The 27050-nt window shown below is 39.5% G+C and overlaps 1 protein-coding gene and 1 long non-coding RNA gene across 3 annotated transcripts in view; both read right to left on the bottom strand.

Annotated features, from left to right (window-relative positions):
• The window catches only part of LOC308592629, an 82032-nt gene extending 73479 nt beyond the window's left edge, over positions 1 to 8553 (bottom strand). The window contains exon 1 of the long non-coding RNA XR_014010587.1: positions 8473 to 8553. This is a non-coding gene — a long non-coding RNA (uncharacterized lncRNA). The remainder of the gene's footprint in view (positions 1 to 8472) is intronic.
• Positions 8554 to 14583: 6030 nt separating this feature from the next.
• The window catches only part of MIB1 (MIB E3 ubiquitin protein ligase 1), a 39977-nt gene continuing 27510 nt past the window's right edge, over positions 14584 to 27050 (bottom strand). Inside the window, exons 14-22 of one of the 2 annotated variants that reach the window (XM_081204184.1) lie at positions 26629 to 26715; positions 24977 to 25138; positions 23543 to 23724; positions 20922 to 21114; positions 19889 to 19967; positions 19304 to 19417; positions 19017 to 19117; positions 17793 to 17818; positions 14584 to 17013 (exon numbers count right to left, since the gene is read on the bottom strand). In XM_081204184.1, coding sequence (XP_081060310.1) covers positions 16983 to 17013; positions 17793 to 17818; positions 19017 to 19117; positions 19304 to 19417; positions 19889 to 19967; positions 20922 to 21114; positions 23543 to 23724; positions 24977 to 25138; positions 26629 to 26715 — 975 coding nt within the window. In that variant the 3' untranslated portion in view covers positions 14584 to 16982. The remainder of the gene's footprint in view (positions 17014 to 17792; positions 17819 to 19016; positions 19118 to 19303; positions 19418 to 19888; positions 19968 to 20921; positions 21115 to 23542; positions 23725 to 24976; positions 25139 to 26628; positions 26716 to 27050) is intronic. The other variant, XM_081204183.1, reaches the window with a different exon arrangement.

Here is a 27050-nt window from a genome sequence, read left to right as displayed (position 1 = left end):
TAAGCATTATCAGAAGACTGGTTTTCAACAGTTTCAAAGCTTGGTGTACTAAGAGGGTCATGTGAACGAATGAGTTTGCTTAGAAAAACAAGTGAGGTTAGTGAGCAATGTGAACACTTAGCTCAGCACAAGTAAATATTATTCTTAGCACAATCTGTTGTTGAACAATAGAGTCTTAAAGAGCAGGAGCCCCAGCACAGAGTGACTAAGGAAAGCTATCATCCCAATTAAGTCACTGGCATTTTGCTTTTAATCCAGCAGGGCTATTTATTTGAAATACTGTATGTACATGCCAGTCTTACTTTTTTTTTAAAAAAAAGTGATAAAATAAACATTTCTCATAATTATTTTTTTAAAAAAAAAATCAAAACAAAACCGTTCTAACAGCAGTGATAAACAAAAAGCAGTATAAAATCAGAAGAAACATAGCAGCCACCAATCACTCAAGGAATTAAAAAAAGTCTTGACCTGTCAGCCAAATAATAAAAGTGTTGGCGTGAACCAGACTTGTGGGGGGGGGGGGAGGATATTCTATAGCCAGGGCACCACTACTGAAAAGGCCACCTCCTCAGTGTTATACAGTCTAGACAGGAGTTCTCAGGATGACTTAATACAGATTTCCTAATCAAGTAATGTAAAAGATGTAAAATTATGTAAAAGACATGCAAAAGCATAGCTGTCAACTTTTCCCTTTTCTTGCGAGGAATCTTATTCGTAATAGGGGAATTTCCCTTAAAAAAAGGGGAAATGTTGACAGCTGGGTGCAAAAGTCAGATACAGTGGTACCTCGGGTTACATACACTTCAGGTTACATACGCTTCAGGTTACAGACTCCGCTAACCCAGAAATAGTACCTTGGATTAAGAACTTTGCTTCAGGATGAGAACAGAAATTGCGCGGCAGCAGCACGGCAGCAGCGCGGCAGCAGCGGGAGGCCCCATTAGCTAAAGTGGTGCTTCAGGTTAAGAACAGTTTCAGGTTAAGAACAGACCTCCAGAATGAATTAAGTTCTTAACCCAAGGTTCCACTGTATAAGCCTGGGTCTTCATGTCTGCAGGGAGTGGGGAGTAGGATCACAGCAGCAAGCCACACATCCCATCTCAGGAGTGAAAATTTACATATCTGCAGCTTGCCTACATGTGTGCAAACTATGAATTGGGCTCCAGGCACAGTCAGAGACCCTGCAAAACATCTAACCATGTGTAACAGCCTACGTGTGCACAGGTTTTATGTGTGTAGTGCAGATGTGCAAACAAATACACATTTGCTAGTGGACAGTGTCAGAGCCCAGCAGGGTCAGAAGAAAATGCTGTGGTCCAAGGCTGGCACAGGTCATCTGAAAGTAGCAACTAAGAAGCCGAAGAGCCAGAGGCAAGCAGCATGGGCCAGAAGTGAGGTTCTACAGCCAGCAGACAAAAACTAAAAGGGCTGTAGCAAAGTTGTCAAAAGACAAGCCAATGTAAGTTCTGAAGCAGACAAAAAGGTATGTCTTCTTTGGCGGTCACTCTTAGCCAAGTAAGATTGTCTTCCATGAATACGGTCTTAACAGTGTGTCTGTGACTATGGAGGCCAGTTCTGGATCCACACATCCTTCCACAGTGGGGACATAGGTTTCTGGGCAGGAGGTGATCATGGTGAGGATTTGCCAAATGTCCCTTCCTTTTAGCATCTTTCTCCCTTTCATCCTGAGTTCGTGCTTCTTAAAGTCCATGACACCTTTTGGTAGAGACTATTCTCCAATTGGAGCGCTCACAGACCAGTGTTTCCCAATTGTTCATGCTTATACTGCAATTTTTAAAGATTTGCCTTGAGAGCATATTTAAGCTTCTTTTGTTGTCCACTGGCATTTCACTTTCCGTTCTTAAATTGGGAATAGAGTAGTTGCTTTGGAAGACAATAATCAGGAATCCAAACAACATGACCAATCCAACGAAGATGATGTTGAAAAAGGTATGTATTGGCTTCTTGAGTGAAGAACTGCTCAGGCTGAGGAACCAGGCCTGTTCATGTCCTATATTGTCCCAGTTATATCAAATAAGAGAAGGAGGGAAGAGGATAAATGCTTGTGCAAACCTGAATAATTACTGTAAGATACTTAAAACAAATGCTCCTTGAAACACTGTATAGGCATGTAACATTTACAAAAATCAATAGCCCACCATATATGAATAACCCACTATTTGTGCTGCTTTGTTCCTTTGAGATCTCTCGCATTGAGTTTCAAATTGTTCCCTCATTTTATACCTCAAAGGGGTAATTTTTAAAAAATGTATGCACACAACACACACACACACTAATGAACATCACAGCTGGGGGTTTTTTTAAAAGTGAAAGGAACATAATAATTTAAGGAAGTTACTAGTAATTATCTAGGGAACCAACAAATAGGGATGCATTGCTACAGGTAGAATGTGAATTTATTGGGATCAACTGTATTCCAGCTTTAAGCTTTTGGGTACAAGCTGTGTCTCTGATGTGCCTTCCACAATAGGGGGTCTGTTCTCAGCAGGGGACAAACTACAACACTGGGTGAGGGTGGTGTTTGTTGTTTGTATTATAGTTCTCTGATATTTATTTCATTTCCCCCTCTCAGCTTCCATTGGATTAAGCTTCCCTCAGACAATAGAGCCAACTCTGGCTGTTTAGGTTAGTTTTTAAAGGTCAATAAAGTTCTTTCTTTCCCAGGAAACCCTCTTCCTTCCTCTTCAGTCCTGGGCGTTCCCTGGGTTAGAACCTCATGGTTGATTTCAGCTTCACTGGGTTTGGCTATTACCCTCCCTCCCTCCTCCTTCCAAAGTCATCTCTTTTATGCAAAGGGGGTCCTTAGATTTTGTAAATAATAGACAGATGGGGAACTGCGCCAATCAGTTACTTGGAAAATATCCAAGAGCACCTAGCCATGATTTTAAGTAGAATCTAAATGACTATTCTGCTCTCATGTAAAGTATTGTTTCCTACAGCAGTGGAAGAGGGAGGAAATCCCAAACATACCGCCTTAGGCTTCCAAGGATGTGCATTTTTGCTCACTGCCCTTGCAAGAAATATGACTAAGGCAGAGTCATCTGCTTCTCTCTTAGTGAGGCTTGCTTAGCATTGCTTATGCTGTATCTGCATCTAGTGCTTTTGGCTTTGCGTGCTCCCATAGAAAGATTGCACTGTTCCTCACAGCTTTAGATATTTCGGGTTTTTTGCACACCTCTCTTCACTGGCATTCTACATGCTTACATCTAAGCACCTGTTTTTTAAAGCTACCTTTCTGTCTCTTTCAAACTCATCAATTGCACAGTATATGAAAGGAACATAGGAAGCTGCTGCTTTATATTAAGTCTGACCTTTGGTCAGTCTAGCTCCTTCTACAGTGACTGGCAGTGACTTTCCAGGGTTTCAGGCAAAAGTCTCTCCTAGCCTTTACACTGTATAGTTAAAGCCATGGTTTTCCCAGTAGTGATGTATGGAAGTGAGAGCTGGACCATAAAGAAGGCTGATCGCCAAAGAATTGATGCTTTTGAATTATGGTGCTGGAGGAGACTCTTGAGAGTCCCACGGACTGCAAGAAGATCAAACCTATCCATTCTTAAGGAAATCAGCCCTGAGTTCTCACTGGAAGGACAGATCCTGAACCTGAGGCTCCAATACTTTGGCCACCTCATGAGAAGAGAAGACTCCCTGGAAAAGAACCTGATGTTCGGAAAGATGGAGGGCACAAGGAGAAGGGGACGACAGAGGATGAGATGGTTGGACAGTGTTCTCGAAGCTACCTGCATGAGTTTGACCAAACTGCAGGAGGCAGTGGAAGACAGGAGTGCCTGGCGTGCTCTGGGCCATGGGGTCACAAAGAGTCGGACACGACTAAACGACTAAACGACTAAACAACAACAACAACAACAACAACAACAGAGGATTGAGCCAAGGACCCTCTGCATGCAAAGACCTTGCTCTACCACTTAGCTCCAGCCCTTCCCCAAAGGGAGGTGAGGGGGGGAAGGATCTCATTTTCAAACGAGAATAGGCAAATCTTATTTTGGAAGATGATATGGAAAGAACACACCAAGCTCAGCTGACAGAAAAATCACATTACTATTGCAAAGGATAGCTCTTCCTACCAGTACGATAAATTGCAGAGCTCCATACTGGTTACACACTGGATATACTAATTTGGCAGTTGTTGTTGGTGCATACCATAATTACAAACAAAAACAATACTCCTCCTAATTATTATTTCTGTATGTACCTTTCCAAGGGCCACATGTACTCGTCCTCACATGCAGAACCATAAGGCTGGTACAATGCACTTTTGGTTGCTAAAGAATGCTACTGCTACTGATATTTTATGAGGAATAACTACTCTGATAAAGAAAACTTCTGTAGTTCTGTCTTAAGTCTCTCAGTTTTGTTTTGGTTTTGTTCTTTTGCAGTGAGCCCCCCCCCAATCACAGCTTAGTGAAAACAATCTGTTCCTTGTGTTCATCAAAACACCAGTCAAGTACAGCCATCAACAAAATCACAAGATAGAGATGCCTCCTTCCCAAGTAATTATAGGATGTTCCACTGTCTTCATGGAAAGCTGGAGTGGTCCACAAGTAACAAGAAGCATCAGAGAGCAAATGCCATTACTGTACAAGCAAATAGAGCTGGGGGCAGGGACGACTCCTGAAGTTTATTTTAAAAATTGACACATCTGGGTAGAAATAGCAAGAGAGGTACCATATCTTTGCCGCAAATGGGGCATTTTGAGCCAAACCTTTTTTTTTTCTTCAGCGCTTTTTGAAGCCATCTGGTCCCAATCCATGTGCAACAAATTGTGTTTTAAAACACTGCTTGCCATGCCAGGATAGATAATGTAATTAATAATATTATTGTAATTAATTCACTGTTCTCAGAGTGGGAGGGATGGGGATTGGGGGAGGGGTTTTTACTCCACACTTCTAACTAAAGACCTAATGAGGAATTTGCAAGTGAATGGAAGGCCATTGCTAGCTGTTATTTTAAAACAGGGAGAGAGGTTGCAGACATAGATTCCCTGATAAACACTCCATGCAGAGCAATTTGACTGCTGAGCTAACAAAGTCTGCAGCAGTGAGAGACAGATCAATTAATTAGCCGCCACCAGTCATTACCTGTATGAGGATTGTTGAGCATAAAGCCTAGTCTGGGGTAATAATTCATGAGCACCCACTTCCAGATCTCTTAACACCCTTCTAAGCTATAAGAATGAAACTGCTACCTGATCAGCAGTTAATAGGGACCAGACCGACCTTTTAAAACGCAGAGAGACAAGCGAGGTGGGCTTCCTGGTACCATCTTGGCAGAACAGTTTTATGGATTTCTAGGGGAGTCTACCTTCATGTTTACTAGAAGTACATGTAACTAATGTTAACCGTGATCACCTGGCTGGAGACATTTTCTTCCTCTGGGTGGAAGTCCATTAAAACACACACTTTTAATGGACTTCCACCCAAAAAAGATTTAACACTGAACTCCTATAAGGACAAACTCCACTGCCAAGTGGTACATACATACATGCACACCTAATTTTATTTCTACACCAACTTTCTGTGGTTCAAACCATGCTCCAGGCAGCTTAATAATAATAATAATAATAATAATTTTTATTTATACCCCGCCCTCCCCAGCCAAGGCCGGGCTCAGTGTGGCTACATGAAGCTTACAACATGAAAAACACATGACCACAACATAACAAAAGTAGTCATAAATAAAACATTGAAAAACACACAACCAAGTCGAACAATTTCCACATAGATCACAAGATCTAAAAATAAAAATACAAAAAAGCCAATAACGGCAACAACAACCCCCCCAAAAAAACCCTAACAACACCCCAGTACAGAGGCTCCCCCTGCCCTAGTTTTTCCAGCAGATAATCAGGTTAAAATACTGGAGTGAACTCAGCCCTGGGAGTGACACATCCACACCACCCTCACTGGAGACACACTGGCTTTATTGTTACTACACATCTTTTAGTAACTCTACCATGGCCAATATTTGGCAAGACACCTAGGAATGGCTTTCAGCATCTGATGAAATGCATCTTTTGCCAAGTGAGCATCTAGGAGAACGAAAGGATTAAAGACAGATTTTTCCCCCTTTTTAATCCCCTGTAGAGGCAGTTAACCTAAACCCATTGCACTCCTTTATATGCCCCTTTACAAGTAAAACATAATGGATAATGCACCTATTGTTAACCAAAAGCAGTCATTATAGCTGCCTCCTTAGGTTATGATAAAAAGGGAAATTGCAAAACAAATTAGCCAAGGTCCATTGTCTTGATGTTTATTCATCTAGGCATGCAATTAGTGCTGCTCAGTTTATTAAATGTTCTTCCTATTTATTTCTTCTTGAGTACAAGAGGAGGACTATTGATTATTTATTACTTACTGTATTTATTTTATCCAGCTTTTGATTTATATCCAGTTCATAATCCAATGGATTTATATCCACCTCCCTGCCAGGATATTTTCTGTGTTCCCAAGTTATGGACTATTCTACCCAAGCACGAGAAGCTGCCATTTGGACTGCCAGGATCCAAGTTGGAGAACATAATCTCTTCCAGCAACCAAAAATAAAGCAACTGTGACTTCTCCTGCCCATTTCCTCTTTGGTTCTGTTCCCCCTCTCCCCAGCATACTGGAATTGATTAGGGCTCCAAGTATGCCACACAGAGAGCCAGTGAGAAAGAAGGCAGGCAGTAGACATTGCTATCTTACCTCCTGCAACATTTGGAGATGTAGCGTTCTGCAATTTTGATTCTGGCAGCTGCAATGTTTAGAAGTCCACTCCATATTTTTCTAGTAGTTCTAACACTGCATAATCTGGAACAGATCCAAACTCTTGTGTCAGTCAGGACTCACACTCCCTCTAAAAGCTAACTTGCTGTGAATGATTCCTGGTAGACCTCATACTATATATGTGCTGCTACTAAAATAATTTTAATAAAACCATTTTATCTGGCTTTCCTTGGCCTCTGAAGAACCATACAATAACGCTCCCCTAGATATAATATAATATAGCAGAATTAATAACGAAGTCTACTTATATAAATGTTTACTTTTGTAAACATGGAGAGAGACACTGGAAGCAATACACAGCTTTCTGTAATGTAATCATAATGTAATACAAGATAATAAGCACCATTAGTGTGCAAGCACTGATAACATATACAGTATTATACTCAAACTATATAGTCACATGCAAGTCAAACAACTGAAAACCATTTCCTACAGATTAAGAATTCACACTTTTCGTCAAAACAGTTGAATTACTCTCCAAACGCATGCAAAGCAGACATTGACTCACCTAGATGAATTGTTTCAAAAGCAGGAATAATATCTTGCTGCTGATTTGTAATTCTGGACTAAGGCTTCTTGGATCAAATCTGGAGTTATTGTAAAGGTAAAGGGACCCCTGACCATTAGGTCCAGTGGCGGATGACTCTGGGGTTGCAGCACTCATCTCGCTTTACTGGCCGAGGGAGCCGGCGTACAGCTTCCGGGTCATGTGGCCAGCATGGAAAATTATTCTCCATAGATGGTAAGGATTGTATCATTGTATTGTGATTTTTACACTGTCATGTATACCACATTGTGATTGTTATATACAAAGTGGTATAAACAGTGTTTTTTTAAAATAAAATATGTTTAGGGGTATTCTCATTTTGACTCAAGAAAATCACCATTTTATAGTTCAAATTGGGGGAAATAAATATAGTAAATGGACATCGGGGTAACAATGGAACTGATGATTCAGCGTGCTAGAGAAGAAACTTTTTTAAAAAATTAGTTTCTTCTCCTGTTAGATTCACAAAATGTTTAAGGGTATGCATGCCCCTGCGTACCCCCAGAAAAAAGCACTGGGTATAAAAACATTTTAAAACAAATAATATATCAGTCAATTTTAGAGCTGATTCAGATTTGCAATGGTGCAAGTCTATATATTAAAAAATAGTGCATAGAACACAAATATTGAGTGATTGCTTTTAACCTTGTGTAAGTTACACAAAGTAAAAACATGACATTAAAAGTAACAAAAGAAGCTATAAAACAGCAGCAGATAAAAGAAAATCAGAAACACCAGATTAAAAAGCCAGACATAGCAAGCGCTAAAAACTCAAGAACCAAAATGTCTAGATGTCAAAAGAGGAGGAGTTTGGTGTATCCGCTGAGAGAAAGGAATTTGAAAACCATACTACCACCACCGAAAAGTTGTCATAGGTACCATACTTGCCCATCAGATTTCATGTATGGGCAGGACCATGATCAGAGCCTCAGATGTGACCTGGACCCCAAAGGTTTTCAAGGTTAAAATCAGTGTTTGATCAATCCCTCAAAGAACAGCAATGCAATGCAAGACAAGAGTAATATGGAATGCAAGAAGCTGTCATATGCAAAAAGTGGACTATTGGCCTCCATCTGGCAGTGACTCTCAATACAGAATTCCCCCCCCCCCCAGCCCTACCTGAAGAAGCCAAGGATTGAATCCAGGACATTTTGCATACAACACATTTGCTCTGCCAGTGAGCGATAGCCCTCCCCGACGATTGGATGGAAGCAATAGCACAGGAACCTCCACATGAAGCAGGGAAAACCTCCTTATCTGAAGCTGGGAGTCAGTGTAGAAAATACCAGTTAGAATCTGATAGAGTTAGACCAATGGTCTGGCTTTGCATAAGTAAACTATTAAAATAATAGATTGAAAAGATACTTGGTTGTTCGGGAGTTTTTTTTACGGGAAGGAGGGAACTTCCAATCAGTTGGGTGAATTACAGCACACAGAACCAGCACAGAAAAACATTTGTGAAACCCTCCCAACTAATATCAGTGTTATTACCCTTCATCGTTTGGAGAAAACAAACATAATTTTACTGCCATATGAAACCTGTCACTGGATTGTTAAGTAAGCCGTTATGATAGGCTGTGATATTAAAGATAATTATGCTTGTCAATTGAGCTGAAGCAGTTAATTAGATAAACAAAACATCTCATTTTTATTTCCTCATGACCAGCAAGAGATGGGTAGAAAGTAGCGTGTATTAATGATATTATTTTCCCTACCATGGAAGAGTGTTTTAATAAACATACAAAAGCAACTTTATCGGTCCTCATAAACCTTGATTGAACACACAGTGATAAGGTCTGTTTAAAATGTCATCTTCACAATAACACACACAGAGCCAACTTGAGCCTTAGCAATGACCTGTGTAAAAGAGGCCGCTCTGGAAAGTGCAGGCCCCGTTGTGCGATGTATATCATATAAACAGTTCAAAGCTTCTGTGGCTGTTCTGTGTGCGCGGTTATGGGTGGCTAAAAGGTGGGGGTTGTCAAGTGTGTATATACATTTTTGTGGCACCAGCTTTAAAGGCTATTTTCTTCCGAAGAAGTCTGGCTTTGGTAAAAGGTGAATAGCCTGAGAGGGCTGGGTCCTTTGAGCCAGAATGACCTTCAGCACTTAGGTCCGCAAATAGAGACAATTTCACAGGGCTTTCTGAAGGAGAAAGGCCTCTCGTTTTAATCACCATCATGATCATCATCATCAATGCTAACACACAGCCTATGAAAATAACCTAATATGCATGGCAGACTATTTCAAGTCCCGTGAATGGAAGGAAGTGACAGAAGAATTTCGTGGAATGAAGAGCCTTGACACTTGTAATTTTCTTTAAAAAATGTAACTAGTCCTACTAATTCCAACTCCAGTAAATTGTTGTCTTTTTCTTTCTTTTTTATAATCTCATTCTTGTCATCTGTGCCCTGGGAATATTTAAATGTTCCCAGTTTCCCAGAACCAGTGGCAACAGTGACACCCAATGGTACTAGGAGGCAAAGCCCCAGTCAACAGATACCATAATAAATTCCAAATCGTTTTCAAATGGAGAATACTGGAATAGACAGGAACAGCATCTGAATGGAAGAGTAACACATCAGCAATTTCCTTTTGCAATGGAGGCCTGGTTTTGATGTGGGCAGTGATGTATTGGACATGTGAATATATTGCAATTCAGCACACTTTCACTACATAAGCTTTACATGGGGCACCATTTTATAGCTCAGTTACATATACATTTTATCTGCATTTAGCACTTAAAAGCTTTTGGAGTGATAACCCTTTTAAAATATTAGTGAAAAACTGCTTAAATGAAAGAGTATTATATTTCTTTTTTAAAAAAAATTATCTTTATTAATTTCCATTAACCAATCAAACACAAACAACAAAAAACAAAGACACAACAAAAAAGAAAACAAACAACAAAAGGCATCATACAAATAATTGACTTCCCTCCACCTCGGTTTTGGATTATATAACAAAAAGTTTTTTCCCGCAGTTTCGATTTATATCGCAGTTTCGATTTATATAAAGAGTATTATATTTCTATGGTCCTATATGGTAAAGTAAAACAATCCGAATGGTCACCACCATTTTATTGTTATAAATTAATTTTCTTCCATCATACATAAAACAGAAACAGAAACAGAAACAAAACAACAAACGTAATAATACAAAAATATCAGAAATAACTAAGGGAGCCACAAATTCATTCCTGTAATTGGTCAACAAAATCTGAAGATATGAGGAGACACCAGTTAATGAAACCATTAAGAGCTCTGCATTCTCTGTGCTTGCAGCACCAGTACTGAATAATAATAACAAACCTTTATTGTCACTACACCACCTGTGCAGTGAAATTAAACGAGCCCCCCCCCCCCCAAGTCTTGTTCACACTCTGTGTGCTTGTTGGAAGTCAATTGCACCACTAGTAAATAATTTGTTGGTAAGAATAATAGAAGTCCAACCACAGTATAAAAATGTTCTGGCTCTTATAAACCTTTGGAAACCTTTGTATTGTGGGTTATCATTCCTGTGATTGCCAGGCTACAAAAATGTTAATACTGCAGATTTTGGCAGGCTCTGTAGTCTTCCTTCATAGTGCTATGAATATCTTAGCTCCACCATTGCCACCACCATTTTAGCTAATTGCCCCCCCCCCCCAATTAAATACTTTCAGTCTTGCACTTTTGATCCAAAACATTAAGCACTCGTGTTTCTTCCTCTTCTTCTTCTCACATTCCATGGGTAATTATGGACATCATGCTTAAATTAATAAATGCTTATTGCAAAATTATCTTCTTTTTTTAAGATCCTTGGTGCAGTATTTCCAATTGTATGGGAAGTCCATTGCAGTTCTGCTCTCAGTTTATGTTGCAAGATCAATTAGTGTTAGTAGTCATCCACCTGAAAGCAGACTTGGAGAGAAAGAATGGAAGTCTTCTAGCTCACTCTCATTTATGCAGAGATAAGATTTAACTAATAACTTTGCATTGTCATATGATCTTCTTAGCAGTAAAGTGCATTACTGCCCCCTAGTGGACTCTCTCTCTCCCCACAGAGAGAGAAATATCAAAGTGATCAAAGTGAATGAATCCAGGTTTCATTTCAACTACTGTACTATTCTTTCCTTGTTAAAAATGTCACCTAATCCTAAGTGCTTTTGGACTTCGGAGATGGGGTGCATAACCTTTATTTGAGATTCATCTTTATTCAAATTTTATTGTTTTAGAAATGCTCAGATAAAGCATCAGTCAGAAAACACTTTCTTGCTGTGACAGAACACCTAGCTCTGCTTCCATTTTCAAGCCTTCCTTTGTGTCATAGGGCTGTCCTAGATAAAAAAAAGGCACACGTCTAATACTGAACTCTTTATTTGCAAGAGAAACACTTACAAGCAGCTACCACGGTGCTCTGGACACACACACACACTTCTAGTCTCCAGGCATCTGTCCACAGATTTGGGCCCTATGGAGCAGTTGCAGAAACAGGGAGACCCTACTCTGCTGCTGGCTTATATAGCCTCCCCAGTCGGGTTGCATGCCCACAACCTGAGACTTTTCCCGCATGTAAGGCGCCACTTTTCTTCCCACCTCAAGATCCTCCTGGGTCTAGGAGACAAGAGGGACAGGGGAAGGTCAGCTGAACAGCCTCTTCCTCTACATCTGACATACCTTCCTGTCTCAGCCTGCCCTTCTCTCCTGGCTCCTGCCTTGCAGGCAGTCAGACCCCATAAATCAGTGGTTACCTCTTCTGAGTCACTCCCCTGGTCCCTGGTCCCCTTCCTCAGTCACACGTTCTTTGGAGCCCTGCCAGTCCCTGACACTTTGCAATTCGGAAGAGGACGTGTATCGACCTAGAAATATTGAAGCCAACAAAAGTTGTCATCACACCCATTTAAAAAACTGAATTATTTTAATCTAACCAAAATATCTTTTGAATTCCCAAAACATGTTACAACTTTTGAGCACTCATTTTGGGAATTTGAAAGTTGAAAAATTCAATATGCCCCACTACTGCATCTTCCACACCACCAGAAGCTGACCACCCTCAGTACTCATAGTAACACCGAGTCTAGAAATACTATACTATACTGTTCTATTGTCTAGAAATACTATACTGTTAGTTGGTAAGCTGGAATTAGTCCAGTTTTAGAGCCACATTAGAGTTTATTTTGTAATCTGTTTTGACTTCTTGCCTGCTTCCCCCTACCCTTTCATTCTTAGTAGTTTCACATTTTGACCACTGAAGTGTGATTGCCAACCTCTGGTTTCTGGAATCCCCACATCTAGACACTTCGATTCCATGCTACAGAAAGTTTAGGATCAGAGGCATGAGAAACCAGCACATTCTGCTGAACTCTGCCAGAGATCAATTCAGTTTTCCACAAGCTGAAATAATTGATGTTATCTACTTTGTGACCATCTCCAATTAACCCATCTGAGAATGCATCTCTAGATGTTCATAGGACATTGTTTATATACATCATACTAAATCCCTCTTCAAAACAGAATCCTTGGGTCATTTTGTTCACTTTTGTTGGGCAGAATAATGTCTGGGTCTTCTCTTACTAGGTTGCTCAGTGCTTGCATTTGTTGAGTTTACAGTTCTCTGAATTTGGTGCCTCCTAAAGACACAGCTCGGGGACGCAGGTGGCACTGTGGGTTAAACCACACAGCCTAGGACTTGCCAATCAGAAGGTCAGCTGTTCGAATCCCCGTGACGGGGCGAGTTCCCACTGTTCGGTCCCAGCTCCTGCCCACCTAGCAGTTCAAAGCACGTCAAAGTGCAAGTAGATAAATAAGTACCGCTCTGGTGGGAAGGTAAACAGCGCTTTTGTGCGCTGCTCTGGTTCACCAGAAGCGGCTTAGTCCTGCTGGCCACATGACCCGGAAGCTGTACGCCGTCTCTCTCGGCCAATAAAGCGAGATGAGCGCCGCAACCCCAGTGTCGGCTACGACTGGACCTAATGTGACCACAAGTGCAGGCATTTTCAACAAATGCGCCATTGCAATATGTGTGTCAGTTAGCTACTTGGCTGAACCCAAGTATATTCACAAAATATTGCAAAATAGATTTGTACTCTTTTTCAGAGGTTGTGCTTCGGAGGTGTCTCCTCCAGCAGGTTATTTCAAATACGTACTTAATTTAGCTGTACTCACTTAAGTCAGTAGGAGCAGCTTAAGAACACTGTTGTTGTCCTAGTGCCCAGTCAAGAAGGGACCACTGTCCTCACTTGAAGGGTGTTTCTGAGGGAGCACTAGGACAGAACCAAGACTCCACCCCCATCCCACTGCTGACCAACATACATGCAATAATTGAAGACCCAAATGTCTAGAGTGCAGCCAGTGCACATATGTGTTTGTGTTATTGGGCTTTTATGGATGTTGCATTGGTTGTATGTACTTCCTTGAGTGTTAGGTATTCTTCTACATCTGGTTAGAAGCCAAACTCACTCCGAGGAAGGAGTGAGTCAAAGATTCTGTTGGGAGTGATGATATTTTCCTGTCTTCAAGCAACAGGATGACTACAGCTGACTTGGTAGTTTTAGTGCCCATTTGAGAAATGGTTTCCTGCTGCTGTATTGCACAGCTGCTCTTTTCACCTATTGGCTGTGAAGTAGTGTCCTACTTCCGGTGGCCCTTGGCAACCCTCCTCACCCCCAGCAGCTATACAGCACATGCACAATGCAGAACATTGGAGTTAGGGCACAGCCAGAAGGGAGCACACGGCTAGTTTAGGCAGCTAATTACTGGAACACTATCCGTAGGAACCCTGTTACCGTAGGTGTTGGGCCCTATGCGTAGTTCTCTGGTCAGGACTGCAAGTACTGTTTCTAATATAGTGCAGATTAGAATATAGTTTGACACAGTCATACACTTCAGGTTTATATTTACAGTTTAATAAAAGTATAAATTCAAGTCTCAACATCTGTCTTCTATACTATAAAGGTTTAACAAACTACTTATTAAATAAATTAAGAAAGGTTTAAACAAATGTAGTTTTCTGTTGGCTAAGGGACGTTAAAATAATTTTGTTCTCTACATTGTGAACAGAATGACATAAAATAGCATCAAAGCAACAAAAAGTAAGATTTGCTAATACAAGTGCCCTACTTCCTTCTACTAGATTTGAGGTGAATGCAGCACCTCGCGTCCATTCTCTTAGACAATGAATAACTTAACTGACCTGCTTATAAGACTAGTCATGCTATGAACGTGTTTTGTAGAACGGAGAAAAGGGACAGAGGATACAAAATGATTTAATAACTTTATCATTCAACTTTTCCAGCTGTGCTAAAATAATAGAACACAGAATTACACCATTGTATACCAGAAACTCCTTTGTCACCAAAGCATTGACATTTGCCCTACCTATGACATACAACATTCTTCCTTTACTTTTCGGCATAAAATGCCTCGTTTGTTTTAGTTCCTTATATAAACTGGGTGTTCAAAATCAATGAAAAGTCTTTTGATGGCAAACTCCTGAAAAAAAAATCTAGCTCAAGTGCCACATTATTTTATTAATTATGTTACTATTAATAAACTCTCTAAGATCTTTTTTCCGTGCATATGCATGCACAATTTCAGAAGACCGTTTGTGGAAATAGTTATCCAAATTGTTCTTGGAACTAGCTATTTCACTTTTGAAATACTGCAACAACTATACAATTAAATAGCCAGCAATTTCTAAATCAGAACAGAAACAAGTATTTTATAAATGTAAGCACGCCTGTCTAAGAAGTCAAGCAGCTCACACTTATTTAACAAATTTATACTTCGTTCTATTACACAATCATATGCATCTTTTTTTGAAAGATAAATGTAAGGGATCCAAGACCCGTTTGCTTTTATGGAACTTCCTGATGGCTATGCTTAGGAATTGCAGCACAATCCTATATACCATGGATATTTTTATGTATGCAATGTTTCTGTACCTTCTTTCATCACAAACCATTCCTAAGACATGATTAACTTTGTTCCAGGCAATTTGCAAACTTCTGCATAAAATAAAATAAAAATCTCAACTCAAATTTATATGACACAGATTATATTTACCAAATATAGTATATTCCTGCAAGTAATTCCCTTTGAGTAAATTTAACAGGAATCAAATTGTTAAAGGCAATTTTCTTTCTAATCTAATGTTTCACCACATGCTTATAAGAATTTGTCTGAATTGGAGTTAAATACAAATAAATGGTGTATCTGTTAATTATAAATCCAAAAATTAACTTATTCTCTGCAATCATGCACCATCTAAAATATGTGATTTAATCTTTGGGAGACTATCTACAGCCTACTGCAGAACATTCAGAGCAAGATGCTTTTCCATATCCTTGGATAGCATTTATATTAACCCATCATTGCCTTATCCTCCCTAAACAGCCCCCCAATTTATAGAAATCTCACAGACGTATCAAGCACTGTCTTGGTTATTAACTGAATGGTCCCAATGAAGTTTCAGAAAAGAAAAGTTCATGCATACTGCGAAGTCTGCACCAAAATGAGTAATATTCATATTACAGAAGCTATTGTTCCTATTTATCTTAAAACTCTCTGCTGTATATTCCCTTTTTGCAAGGTGGCATTTAAGTCCAATTACTAGACTTAAAATTTTAAATTCTAGCCTACAGATAGAATGGTTTTCTTTTGCAAGTATACAAATAATAATGTCTGTCACCATTCTAAAAACTGTTCTCAGTTGAAGGGATTATGGCCGAGATCCTGAAAGCCTCTCAGGCCGAAAGAAGGGCTTGCTATATTATGCAGTGCGTTTTCTTTTCATTACTAGCAACAGCCTGTACTATCTTCAGCACCATCACATTAGGAGTTCTCCCATTTGTGGAGGCGGCTTTTCAGGAGGCCAATTCTAGAAGGCACCCCTGCTATGTATGTGGAGGCTACAAGCAGCCCTTTAAAATCAGCAACTTTTGTAATAATCCTCATTCTCCTTTAAACTAATGTGGGACAATAAGAAAACCATACAAAATTATAGGCTTTCAGATTTTAGAGGCATTTTGTAATACTGAAACACTATTCATTTATTGTGCTGATTTTTAAAAATTCCTGTACCTAGCTCCGAGGCTTAGCTTGCTTTTGCAATTTATTACTGACACTACTATGAAAACGTATTTAAAACAAATACAATTTAGAGAATTAAAAATATTTATACATGAAAACAGCTGACAGTATAAAAATCAACAGTGAAATTAGAGTTCATACATATAAAATAAAAATACCAACAGGAAATTGTCCCTTTAACATAAAGGGGTTGGGGAGAAAAAGAAAGGCAAAAGATATAAAAAAGACTGCATTGTTAATTAACCTAAACTTGGTTTAGCTTTCTTGATAGGAGAGGTTGACCACTCAAATACTGATTTGTATTGTCAGTCTAAGCACTTACAATGCAACAACTCCATAGCATTAGAAATGTTTTCAGGACAAACTTTAGCTGCCACTAAAGCTTATGAAGATTCAATGAGCAAAATGTAGTAATAATATGACAAGCTACTGTAAGATACTTTATATTTTAATACAAAAGGATTCTTCGTTCAATAGCCTTTCGGCAAATAGGACATTCACTCATTCGATCACCACAAAGCTGACATGTTCCGTGACCACAGAGAAAGATCATATTCTTTAGACGGTCCAAACACACGGGACACATGGTCTGTAAGAGACAAAAATGAAACTAAAGAACTGTCTGGAGACAAAGAATAACCAAGTATTATACCTTATTAGCTTACTACGCCTAATGTAAATACCATTTTCAGAAAGTGAGGCTGGTGAAATAAATAGCATAAAAAACTCTGAAGGATACTCATCAACCACCTGCCTTAAAGTAGTGATGCTAAAATTTAACTCAGCGATTAAAAATTCTCAAAGCACTTAACATACATCTTTAGCGTTCCTCACAGAAAGATACACCAGAATCATTTTGTATTGTATATGGGCTTAGGCCAACGTCACATTTGCTAAATACATTCAAAGTTTTGAAGCAATGCTACATTCTTCATATTTTTATTATTATGACCATCATTGCTAAGGACATAAGTGTCTTTGTAAATGACATCTATTTTATACAATTAAAAGGTATAGTGAAACATGAAATAAATCCGTCACACAGAAACAGACTGTGAAGCTCAGTTAAACACTTCTGAAATTTTGGAAACACACAAACCCTTTCAGAATTTCTAATGGCAACTAAAAATGAAATCTCCATCTATTTCTAGATATTATGACCCCTTTGAGTCTGTAGAACTCTGTCCGATGTGATGTTAAATAAAAATGGAGGCCATGACTTTATTAGAACGCCCAAGTGCTGTCTGTATCAAAGGAGGCCGAAAGGAGACTATTGGTCCTGCCTACAGGACAGAAAGGAAGGCAGAGTCTAGTTTGGATGACTTAGCTGATTTGTCCTTGGAAGGATAGACCATTCAGGAAACTCACTGCTCAGTTGGAGGATCACTGCTGTCCTGAAAATAAGTTTAAATATAAGTTTGGGGGCGGGGAGGGGAACAAACTAAAGGTGGCTTTTGGCTTTTTATCTGCGCATTCATCTTTCTCCCCTCCTTTTTAATAAAAGCATAAAAATTAGGAATGCTTTTGAAAGCAGGACTAGAGTTTCCTGTGGATTTGTTCTCTTTGGCTCTTGTTCTGTTCTCTGGTGGCAGGGGAGAAGAGACTATGGATTACATCCAGCACTGTACAAACAGTTCCACTCATGCAATGGGATTTCCCCTTCCTCTTCTCTCCCCACGCACCCCCATGATCTGCTCTGCAGTTTACGTAAGAACCATTGCTGTTTATATTTTCTGCAGTGTTTGTGCTAGAAAGTGGGTAGAGGAGAGGAGAGAGAAAGAATAAGACATGAATAGATGAGGGAGTGCCTTTGCAGTGATTGTCTTAGCAGTAGCACCCTACTGGCACTTTCTTGCTGCCCTGATTCAGAGGGAGCTGAACTCAACACTACTGCCTGTTACTACCATCTTACTTTTATCACTGTTATTTATTTTTATCATCAGCTTTGTGGATAAGGGCTGGGTAACAAAATAGTGGACTAATAGATAAAGGTTGATAAAGTCCAAATAGAAATGTCATTTCTAATAAGGATTTTTTTTTTATTTAAAAAAACCCCTTCTACATGGCAGGGTTTCACTATTTGCAAAGGTTTAAAACCCATATTCAATCTGCCATAAAGTCTGAAGAAAAGAAATGTAATTCTTTCAAATGATGTGGCTTTTGTCCTACATTCCAATTGTTAAACATACATGAAATGAATTGCCTTTCCGCAACATATGTCCATGCATCATTTTTTTAAAATCCAGTTTGTGTCTGTGGACATTTAAGTGAAAATAGAAGAAAGAGTACACCCTGAATCTTTTTCCATTATTTATTTATTACTGAACCTAAAAGATGCTTAGGGAGATATTCTAGAGTTGATGACAATAACTGCAGTGCACAGTATGCCTACTATCTATATTCCTTTAATTGTTGTTTTAATTATTGTAACTTGCCCCATGACGTTAAGATGAAGGATTGGTAATAAATTAAAATAACAATAATAATATTCATAACATAAACCTTTCTATTGATAACTTTCATATAATGCCTTAAAAACACACACAAAGCTTTCATTTGATATTGATCATAAAAGTTATCTATTTCTTTTACCTGTTCCTTTATGTCCTGCAACTGCTGCTGCAATTTCTGTACATCAGCATTGACATTGGTATTGTCCTTGTCTTTCTGCAGAACAGGAATGTTTCCACTTGCTACACAATGCAGAGAAAAGAAAATGGTGACACGAAATACTTACAAAAGAGCTGAACCAATTTAAAAATTACTACTAGCCCATTAACTGCATCAGAACAATGGTTCCAAAGCAATCCATTTCCTGAATCAGGAAGGAGTTTGCAAATTGAAACCACTGCTAAAAGAAGAAAAATAAACAAACTCACCAATGTCATCTGTGGAGTCTTCTGTACCTTTCCCACCACAACACATAATGAAAGGCACTCTTCGCTCTACCACTGCCCGACACTGTACACATTTTTTCATCAGGCTGGCACAATCTGGAGGGGGGGGATTATTCAGAATGATGCAGGGTTTTTTACTTATTTAATGTAAAAGTGGAATGTAATGAACAGATTAACAAGAAAATATCATAGGGAGCCTAGAACACATAGCACACCCATTTTGCATAGTCCTCACCAGTGAATATTGATTCATCCAAGTTAGGAACTGGAGACAGTTTATCATCTAGCACAAGATAGTTCCAAAAAGGTATGCTCCCCCGACCAGCATCTACAATCAGTTATTCACTTTTATAAGCAAAGGGGTGAATCTCACACCAATCTGGGACTAAGCTTTTTCTCTTCTCTGGTAAGGGGGTGGGCAGAACACCCCGTACACATTTGAGTGTGACTCAGAAATTTACTTTTATATTTTAATACATCCATCTTCCAATAAACTTGATCTATTTCAGCAAGTGAATTTAATCATCTTATTCCACAGAACAATTGTTAGCCACCAAAAGAACTTACTTTCACAAGCACACATGTGTCCACACGGCTGAAAGAGCACAGCTGCTTTTTTGTCTGAACATACTACACATTCTTCAATCTACAAAGAAAAATTACATAACTCTTCAACTTTTCATAAAGAAGCTTTTAGTTTCTCAATTGTAGCTCAGTCAGCTTAATGTGTGTTCTGGGTACATTAGTTCAAAATATGATTAAATATAACACTATAAAGCATATAGAATAACACGTCTTGCTAGGAAGACACAACGGCTCCAGTCTCACAACATTTTAACATTCTTTGAGTGTGTCAGCACTTAGGAAAGGATGATCCGATAGACACAATACGCTTGTATTTTTTTTAAAAAAAGCTTTTCACAAATCCCTCACAAATACTCCTGAGTTAGCTTAGCAACAGATTGGAAACTGGTTAAAAAAAGAATGAATAAATGGACAGTCCTCACAGTGGAGTGAGGTGAGGCAGGGTCTCCTAAGCAACCAGTGGTTTTTAATTTTTTCATAAATGATTTGGAGTTAAAGAGGAGCAGCAAGGTGGGCAAATCTGCAGACACCAAAAAACCAAAGGAATCTGCAGAGATGCAAAAGGATGTCTCCCAAAACTGTAGACCTAGTAAAGGTGCAGAGAAAGTCGATCAAAATAGTTATGAGGGTGGAGCACATTCTGTACAAAGGAAGGTTTAAAGTTGGGGGCAGGGTTTAGTTTCAAAAGGCAACCAGTGAGAGTTGGAAAAGGTTTATAAAATTCTGCAAAGCATGCAGAAAGTGGACAGAGATTTTTTTCCTTTTACTCATAACACCAGAACTTGGGATCATCTAATGAAAACAATTGGCAGAGGATTTAGCACAGTCAAAAGTAATTCTTAAGAATGTAACAGTCTGCTGCTTAGGACTATGACCAAGACTGTCATTTGCTTAAGCGTTTCTGCTGTTTGATTCTAAGAGCATCATTTAAAATGTTCTAAGTTTAAAATGGTGCATAAACACTTATATTTTAAGATATGTCATACTAAAATGAGCTGGAAATAAAAGCACGCACCTTTGTCCTGGACTGAACTTGTTCTTTGCAGATAAGGCATTTCTTGACTCTTGGTGAACAGAGAGAACAGGTAGCAATATGCCCACACGGACCAAATAGAGTATCTCTCTTCATATCAGAACATACCATGCATTCTTCTAAGGTTTCTGAATCATTGCTGATCATAGAAGGGCTCCGGGAACCAACCTGACCACTAAACACAAATATTCATTGAGATATTATATAAATATTCAACATAATGTGCATAGTTCACCTAATCAGTCATGTTAGTGGAAGCTGTGTACAATGACTTCCACATGCACAACAGGGCTTTCCCCTCCTCTCCACCTCCTGCACCCCCCAAAATTGGCTTGGGATGTGTGTGTTTTGGGAGAACCCCTAGAAGAGAGTACATGGGAGGGGAGAGGGGGCATCATTCCATCTGGCAAGTTGCAATGCTTTTGCAGGTTGAATGATTAGAAAAACATGGTGTTCAATTCAATGCTCAGGTTGCGAACGTGATCCGTGCAGGAGGCACGTTCGCAACCTGCAGCGCCGTGTCTGCGCACGTGCGAGTTCTGATTTGGCACTTCTGCGCATGCACAAAGAAAGATTTAGTGCTTCTGCGCATGCGCCGAAACCCGGAAGTAACCCGTTCTGGTACTTCCGGGTTCGGTGCAGTGCTCAACCTGAAAACGTGAAACCTGAAGCGTCTGTAACCCGAGGTTTGACAGTATATGTAATCATTTATTTTTTTGCTTCAAGATTAATATTTACTCATCTGCATTGGAAATTCAGGGGAATAGTAAACAATGCACCCTGCCATTAAGGTTGAAAGAATTAGGTAGAAAAAAGTGGCAATCCTGTATAGCTTAAAATCATGCCAAGGGCAAAAAACCTTAAGCTTGGTAAGTATATAATTATTATTATTTTTTACATTCCTCCTGGACTGTTTTAATACTTAGAGTGGCACTGACATTTAGTAAAAATGGGAAACAAATAGCAGAAGAATATCTTCATTAATACTTCTCAAAACGTCACGAAGTGTGCATACAAAGCTGAATTCATCAAAACTCAATCAGGCTAGATATTATGCAAAAAACCCTGACAAACAAATAAGATTATTTAACATCCAGCTTGTTTTACTTAATGTCTAGCATATGAAGAATTCCAATAGATTCAAAAGCCTTCCTTTATGGCTTTTCAAATGGTCTTAATAAATATATTACAGAACAGTTTCTTTTCTGAGGTTCCCCTCCCTTAAGAGGAAAACATGGCTATATGCACTTTTGACTGACATTTAGTTAAATTTATGTTGGAAAACTGGCAAAACCTTGGATTATTATTTAAATATTTCAAAAACCTGTGAGGCCCACTGAAGAATAAAGAGGCAACAGCTGAGAGCTAAAGTGCTGCATACAGAGTTCAGACTGGGCACAGGAACCTGAACCTCATTCCTTCAATTGGCAAGTTTCCTAGGCAGCTCAAAAATCCAATGCATGGTCAGGGGCTTTCTACACCAATATCCCATGACACACAAGGTGCTGCCCCTGGGAGAATATTTGCAACAGTATGTATGTGGACGGAAGAGCCGATTTTGATCATGGCTCATATTCCAAAATTCCTGACAGGGAGCATGCATTAAGTAAATTTCTATCTGAAAGTTTTGACCAATTTTGAAATGTTGCTGAGGGCAGCATGCACAGAATAGCCACAGTGAACAGTGAATTCAAAAACGAAAACATTGTGTGAAATGTTAATTAAAAGTAAACGGCAAAATAAAATAAATGATTGAAGAAAAGGCTTCCACTAGCCCTGGGGTGGAGAAAACATTTTGTCTCCAGGGGCTGATTTTTTTCAGGCCCCATCCCGCAGGACAACTTGTGGGCAGAATAACTCACCTGTGTATCACATGCCATTATGATGTCATATGGTTGTCCTGCCTCAAATCCCCTGCATATGGTGTACCCCAAGCATTTGGGAACCATAGCTCAAGGTATATATCTTAAGGGGCATTGCCGCCCCATGTGTTGCACCATGGGAATGGAAAGGAGAAAGTAGTCTGCACTTTGCAGGCACTGCCAGCAAGTGGAAATTCTCATTGTCAATGCTTGCAAAAGGAACCTTTCTCCCCTCTCGGTCAGCCCTATGCTTGGCGCTTCTCAGAGTGTTCGACATAGGGCTAGCAAAGGCTTCTTTCTCCCCTTCTGATCAAGTGATCGGGAGCAGAGAAAGAAGCCTGAATGAATCCCTCTCTCAGTCAATGCCTGCAAAACACCAGGGCTGACTGTCTTTGTCGCCAAACTGAGCTGGATTTAACCCCTTGCTTGTCAGCTAAACCAAGGATTGTAATACATTAAAACATTAAGAAACATAAATGAGAACACCACTATTCATTTTAGCCCACATGAAACTAAATATTGTGAGAATGAAAATCTACTTTAATTTTATTTGCTTCTCTTAGAATTGGGATAAACGTACTTATTTATTTACAAGGTTTCTTACCCACCCTTCACCCCATAACGTCCCAGGGCAGGTTACAACATATGTGTGTGTGTGTGTGCTTTATCAGCTGTTCTATAGCAAACAGAAAATTGGAAAGGAAATGTGGGTTAATCCTATTGCGCTGCTACAATACAAACCTGACTTTTTCTTTGTGACATTTAGCCAATGCTTTACAGAGGCTAGGATCAGGACACAAGTCAAGGGGCGACTGACCCTTCTTATTACGAATCCCAAGGTCAGCTCCGTTAGCTGCCAGGAAGCAGGCAATAGATGCTGCACTCTTCTTTTCTGCTCCCTGAGTACCCAGTCCCATTATCAACTGAAAGAAAGTAAATTCGCAACTAATGATGTACCTGAAAAATAATATCTTATGAGAAAACAAAACCGACAAGACAAATCTGTATCATTAATAGATCTGAGCAAATACTAGCCCTGAAGTGTAACTTCATGCAGTTAGTTCTCTTCAAAGTTCCTTGAACAGAGTGAAATATTGTATCGTCTGGTAGTATCAAACACTGCACTTGCAGAGTCCCAGTGGCATAGTGAGTGGAACTACCAGGTTGCCTCAGAAGATGGCGGATGGCGGGTTTTGCTCCGGTTGAGCAGCTCACTTGCTGTGAGAGCTGGGGGGAAGCACAGAGGCAATGTGTACCCCCAAAGGATAAATTTGGGCATCTAGCAGTCCAGCGGCATCAAGGTTTTAAAGCTCTCTCAATGCTTTCTGGATCAGGAAGTGTTGCCCTTCCTCTCCCTCTTCCCACATACCATCTAAATCTGCTCCTTAGAGTCCTCCTACCCCATGGAGCTGATTTTGAGTATGCATGGGGAGCTGCAGAGAACATGAGAGGAGGAGGAAATTCCATTGGGAAAGTCCACTGCACTAGTGGAGCAGCAGTGTTGGATAGGATGCATGATGTTGACAGTTCTTTTGTACCAAGCCATTCATCCCACATACCAACCCTTCATGTGCAACTCAGCACAATTCTGGCATTTGCCATATTTTTAAGTTAAAATCTAACCCTCATCTGCTGTTAACACTACTGCCATAAAAATCATACAATTTCTCTGCAGTTATTTTTTCCTATTTTTCTGCCTCAATAATAATAATAAAAATTAACTCACTTTCCTAGTATATACAACCACACAGACAAATATGCTCAAAATACTATCTAAAACGTATATATAAATTCTATTGTCAGTTTCTATCGTTTAGTACAAAGCATACAACTGAAAAGTTAGAAGCCATGCATACTATAATTATTTAGCTCATTTTTGTTCTGGATTACTGCTTGTTAATTCAAATGACATTTTAGGAACTTTTGAAAAGAAATATAAGCTGATTACGAAAATCAGAAATATTTGGGGATTTAAAAAAAAATGTTTTTCTACCAAAGTTGTCCATGATAATATGCCAAACTAATTCTCAATTGGCATTTATATTTAATGGAATATTATCTTTAAATAATTGCTTTTCAGAAAACAGAAAGCAGACCAAAACAAAACAGGATCTTGCAACATACTGCAGAGAGAAAGTATAGTAGAGAAGAAATAAATAAATTCAAATTATTTACTGTGTTCTTCGATGGCTCCCAAGCAGTATCTACCTTGCCCACATCTTGCATGTCTTGGAGCTGACGAAGCTGTGACAAAGTATGATGCCTCAGGGCTTCATGGAGGGGTGTATCCCCATCTTTATCCTGAATATCCAGTTTAGCACCTGCACGAACTAGAAGCTGAGGAGAAACAATTCAACATTTTGAACATTTCTTTTCTCACATAATGAGTCATAGACACATTAGAAACTCTGAAGTGCACAATAGCACATAAATTTGCCATGCAAAGTCACTTTAATTATGTTCAGACTTATTTATATCTTTTACGCTATACAGTGGTACCTCTGGTTACGAACTTAATTCGTTCTGGAGGTCCGTTTTTAACCTGAAACCGTTCTTAACCTGAGGTACCACTTTAGCTAATGGGGCCTCCCACTGCTGCCGCTGCGCCGCCACCACACGATTTCTGTTCTCATCCTGGGGCAAAGTTATTAACCCAAGGTACTACTTCCGGGTTAGTGAAGTCTGTAACCTGAGGTGTTTGTAACCCGAGGTGTATAATTTAAACTCTGTTTTTACCAAATCTAATTTTAATCTCAGGAAATATAACTAGCACACAATTTGATATGTCAGAGTTAAGTAACAAGCGGATAAGAATGGGCTGCATCTAATAGTTGAGTGGCTTGGGAAATGCAGCCAGATGGGCAGGGTATAAATAATAAATTATATTGTTGTTGTTGTTGTTGTTGTTGTTGTTGTTGTTGCATGACCAGAAGGCAGCTCAGACAACCAAACTTGCTCTTCCTCTTTCGCTGCAGTCCTAACACCCCCTCCAAAGTCTCTCCATGGGGTTGGGGACAGGGCTCCAGAACAGTGCAGGCCACAATGTACAGACGGAGTGAGGCTGCACTGTGCAAGGTTCCCCCATCTGATTTCAGATTATTTTCCCCACCTCCCACTATTCAGGAGTCTATTTAGTGAGGCTTATCAGGAAATACAAATGCTACAGAGAGGGAAGAGGCAAAGGGATAGGTGGCACAAGCTGTCTTCCATTCATGCAACCATTAGGACACAACAAAAAGAGTGTTCTATCAGCAGCTGCTTCAATTCAGTGATATTATAAATATACATTTATTTCATTTGACCGACATCACCTCTGATGCCTCCCTATTTCCAAATTCAGGAATATTAATATAGTTGGGATAAAATGGAGGCAAAATACAAGTTTGCTGTGAAAATGTATGGAGTACAAGCTCAGTTCAGACATTGCACTACACCATAGCTTAGCATGATAGGAAAAAACTACAACAAGCCTTGGGCTTGTGTGCTCCTGAATCCTCCTCTGGGACAGCCACAAGGCATAATTCAGAAGTGTTGTTGTGCAAATCAATCAATGTACCCTACTTTTCAATCCACAATAGAACTAGCGAGAATATCGAAAGCAAGTGTATATTTCATTTTTTTTAATGTTAATACAGCAACAGACAGTATGTGTTTGAACAGAATTTAAGCATGATATATACTAGAGAGAATGAGCAAGCATATATATTGCAGGGTCCACACAACAGGAATTGTGTGCTTGTGGCCTGGTAAAAGAAAAAAGCACCCAATTGTGCAACTGTAACCTACAGTCTGAGAAACTGCCTTATGGTCTACTATTGGTACCTTACCCGCACTATTTGGGTGTGCTGTCGTTCTACAGCAAGGTGCAGTGCAGTTTGTTGATTTACATTCTGGATATCCAGGTTAGCATTGCCCTGAAAGAGATGTTTCAATTGTTACTTATTAACATTAAAACCAACAAGAAATCCTGAACTGGACCTTTTCTTGGTCCCAAAAGCCAAAAAATATTTCATTTACATATTAGTTCATGAGGCTAAAACCAAATGAATATCTAACTATTTATAATAGCATACATATTGATCATGTGACATGAAAGCCGCATTAGATCTTTCTATTAAAGGTAAAGGTACCCCTGCCCGAACGGGCCAGTCTTGACAGACTCTGGGGTTTGTGCGCCCATCTCACATCTATTGGCCGGGGGCCAGCGCTGTCCGGAGACACTTCCGGGTCACGTGGCCAGCGTGACAAA

Source organism: Podarcis bocagei, assembly GCF_964188305.1.
Source record: "Podarcis bocagei genome assembly, chromosome: 8".
In the NCBI taxonomy this organism is placed as follows: Eukaryota; Metazoa; Chordata; class Lepidosauria; order Squamata; family Lacertidae; genus Podarcis; species Podarcis bocagei.
The sequence above is the reverse complement of the archived record's forward strand: the minus strand, read 5'-3'. Positions and strand labels throughout refer to the sequence as shown.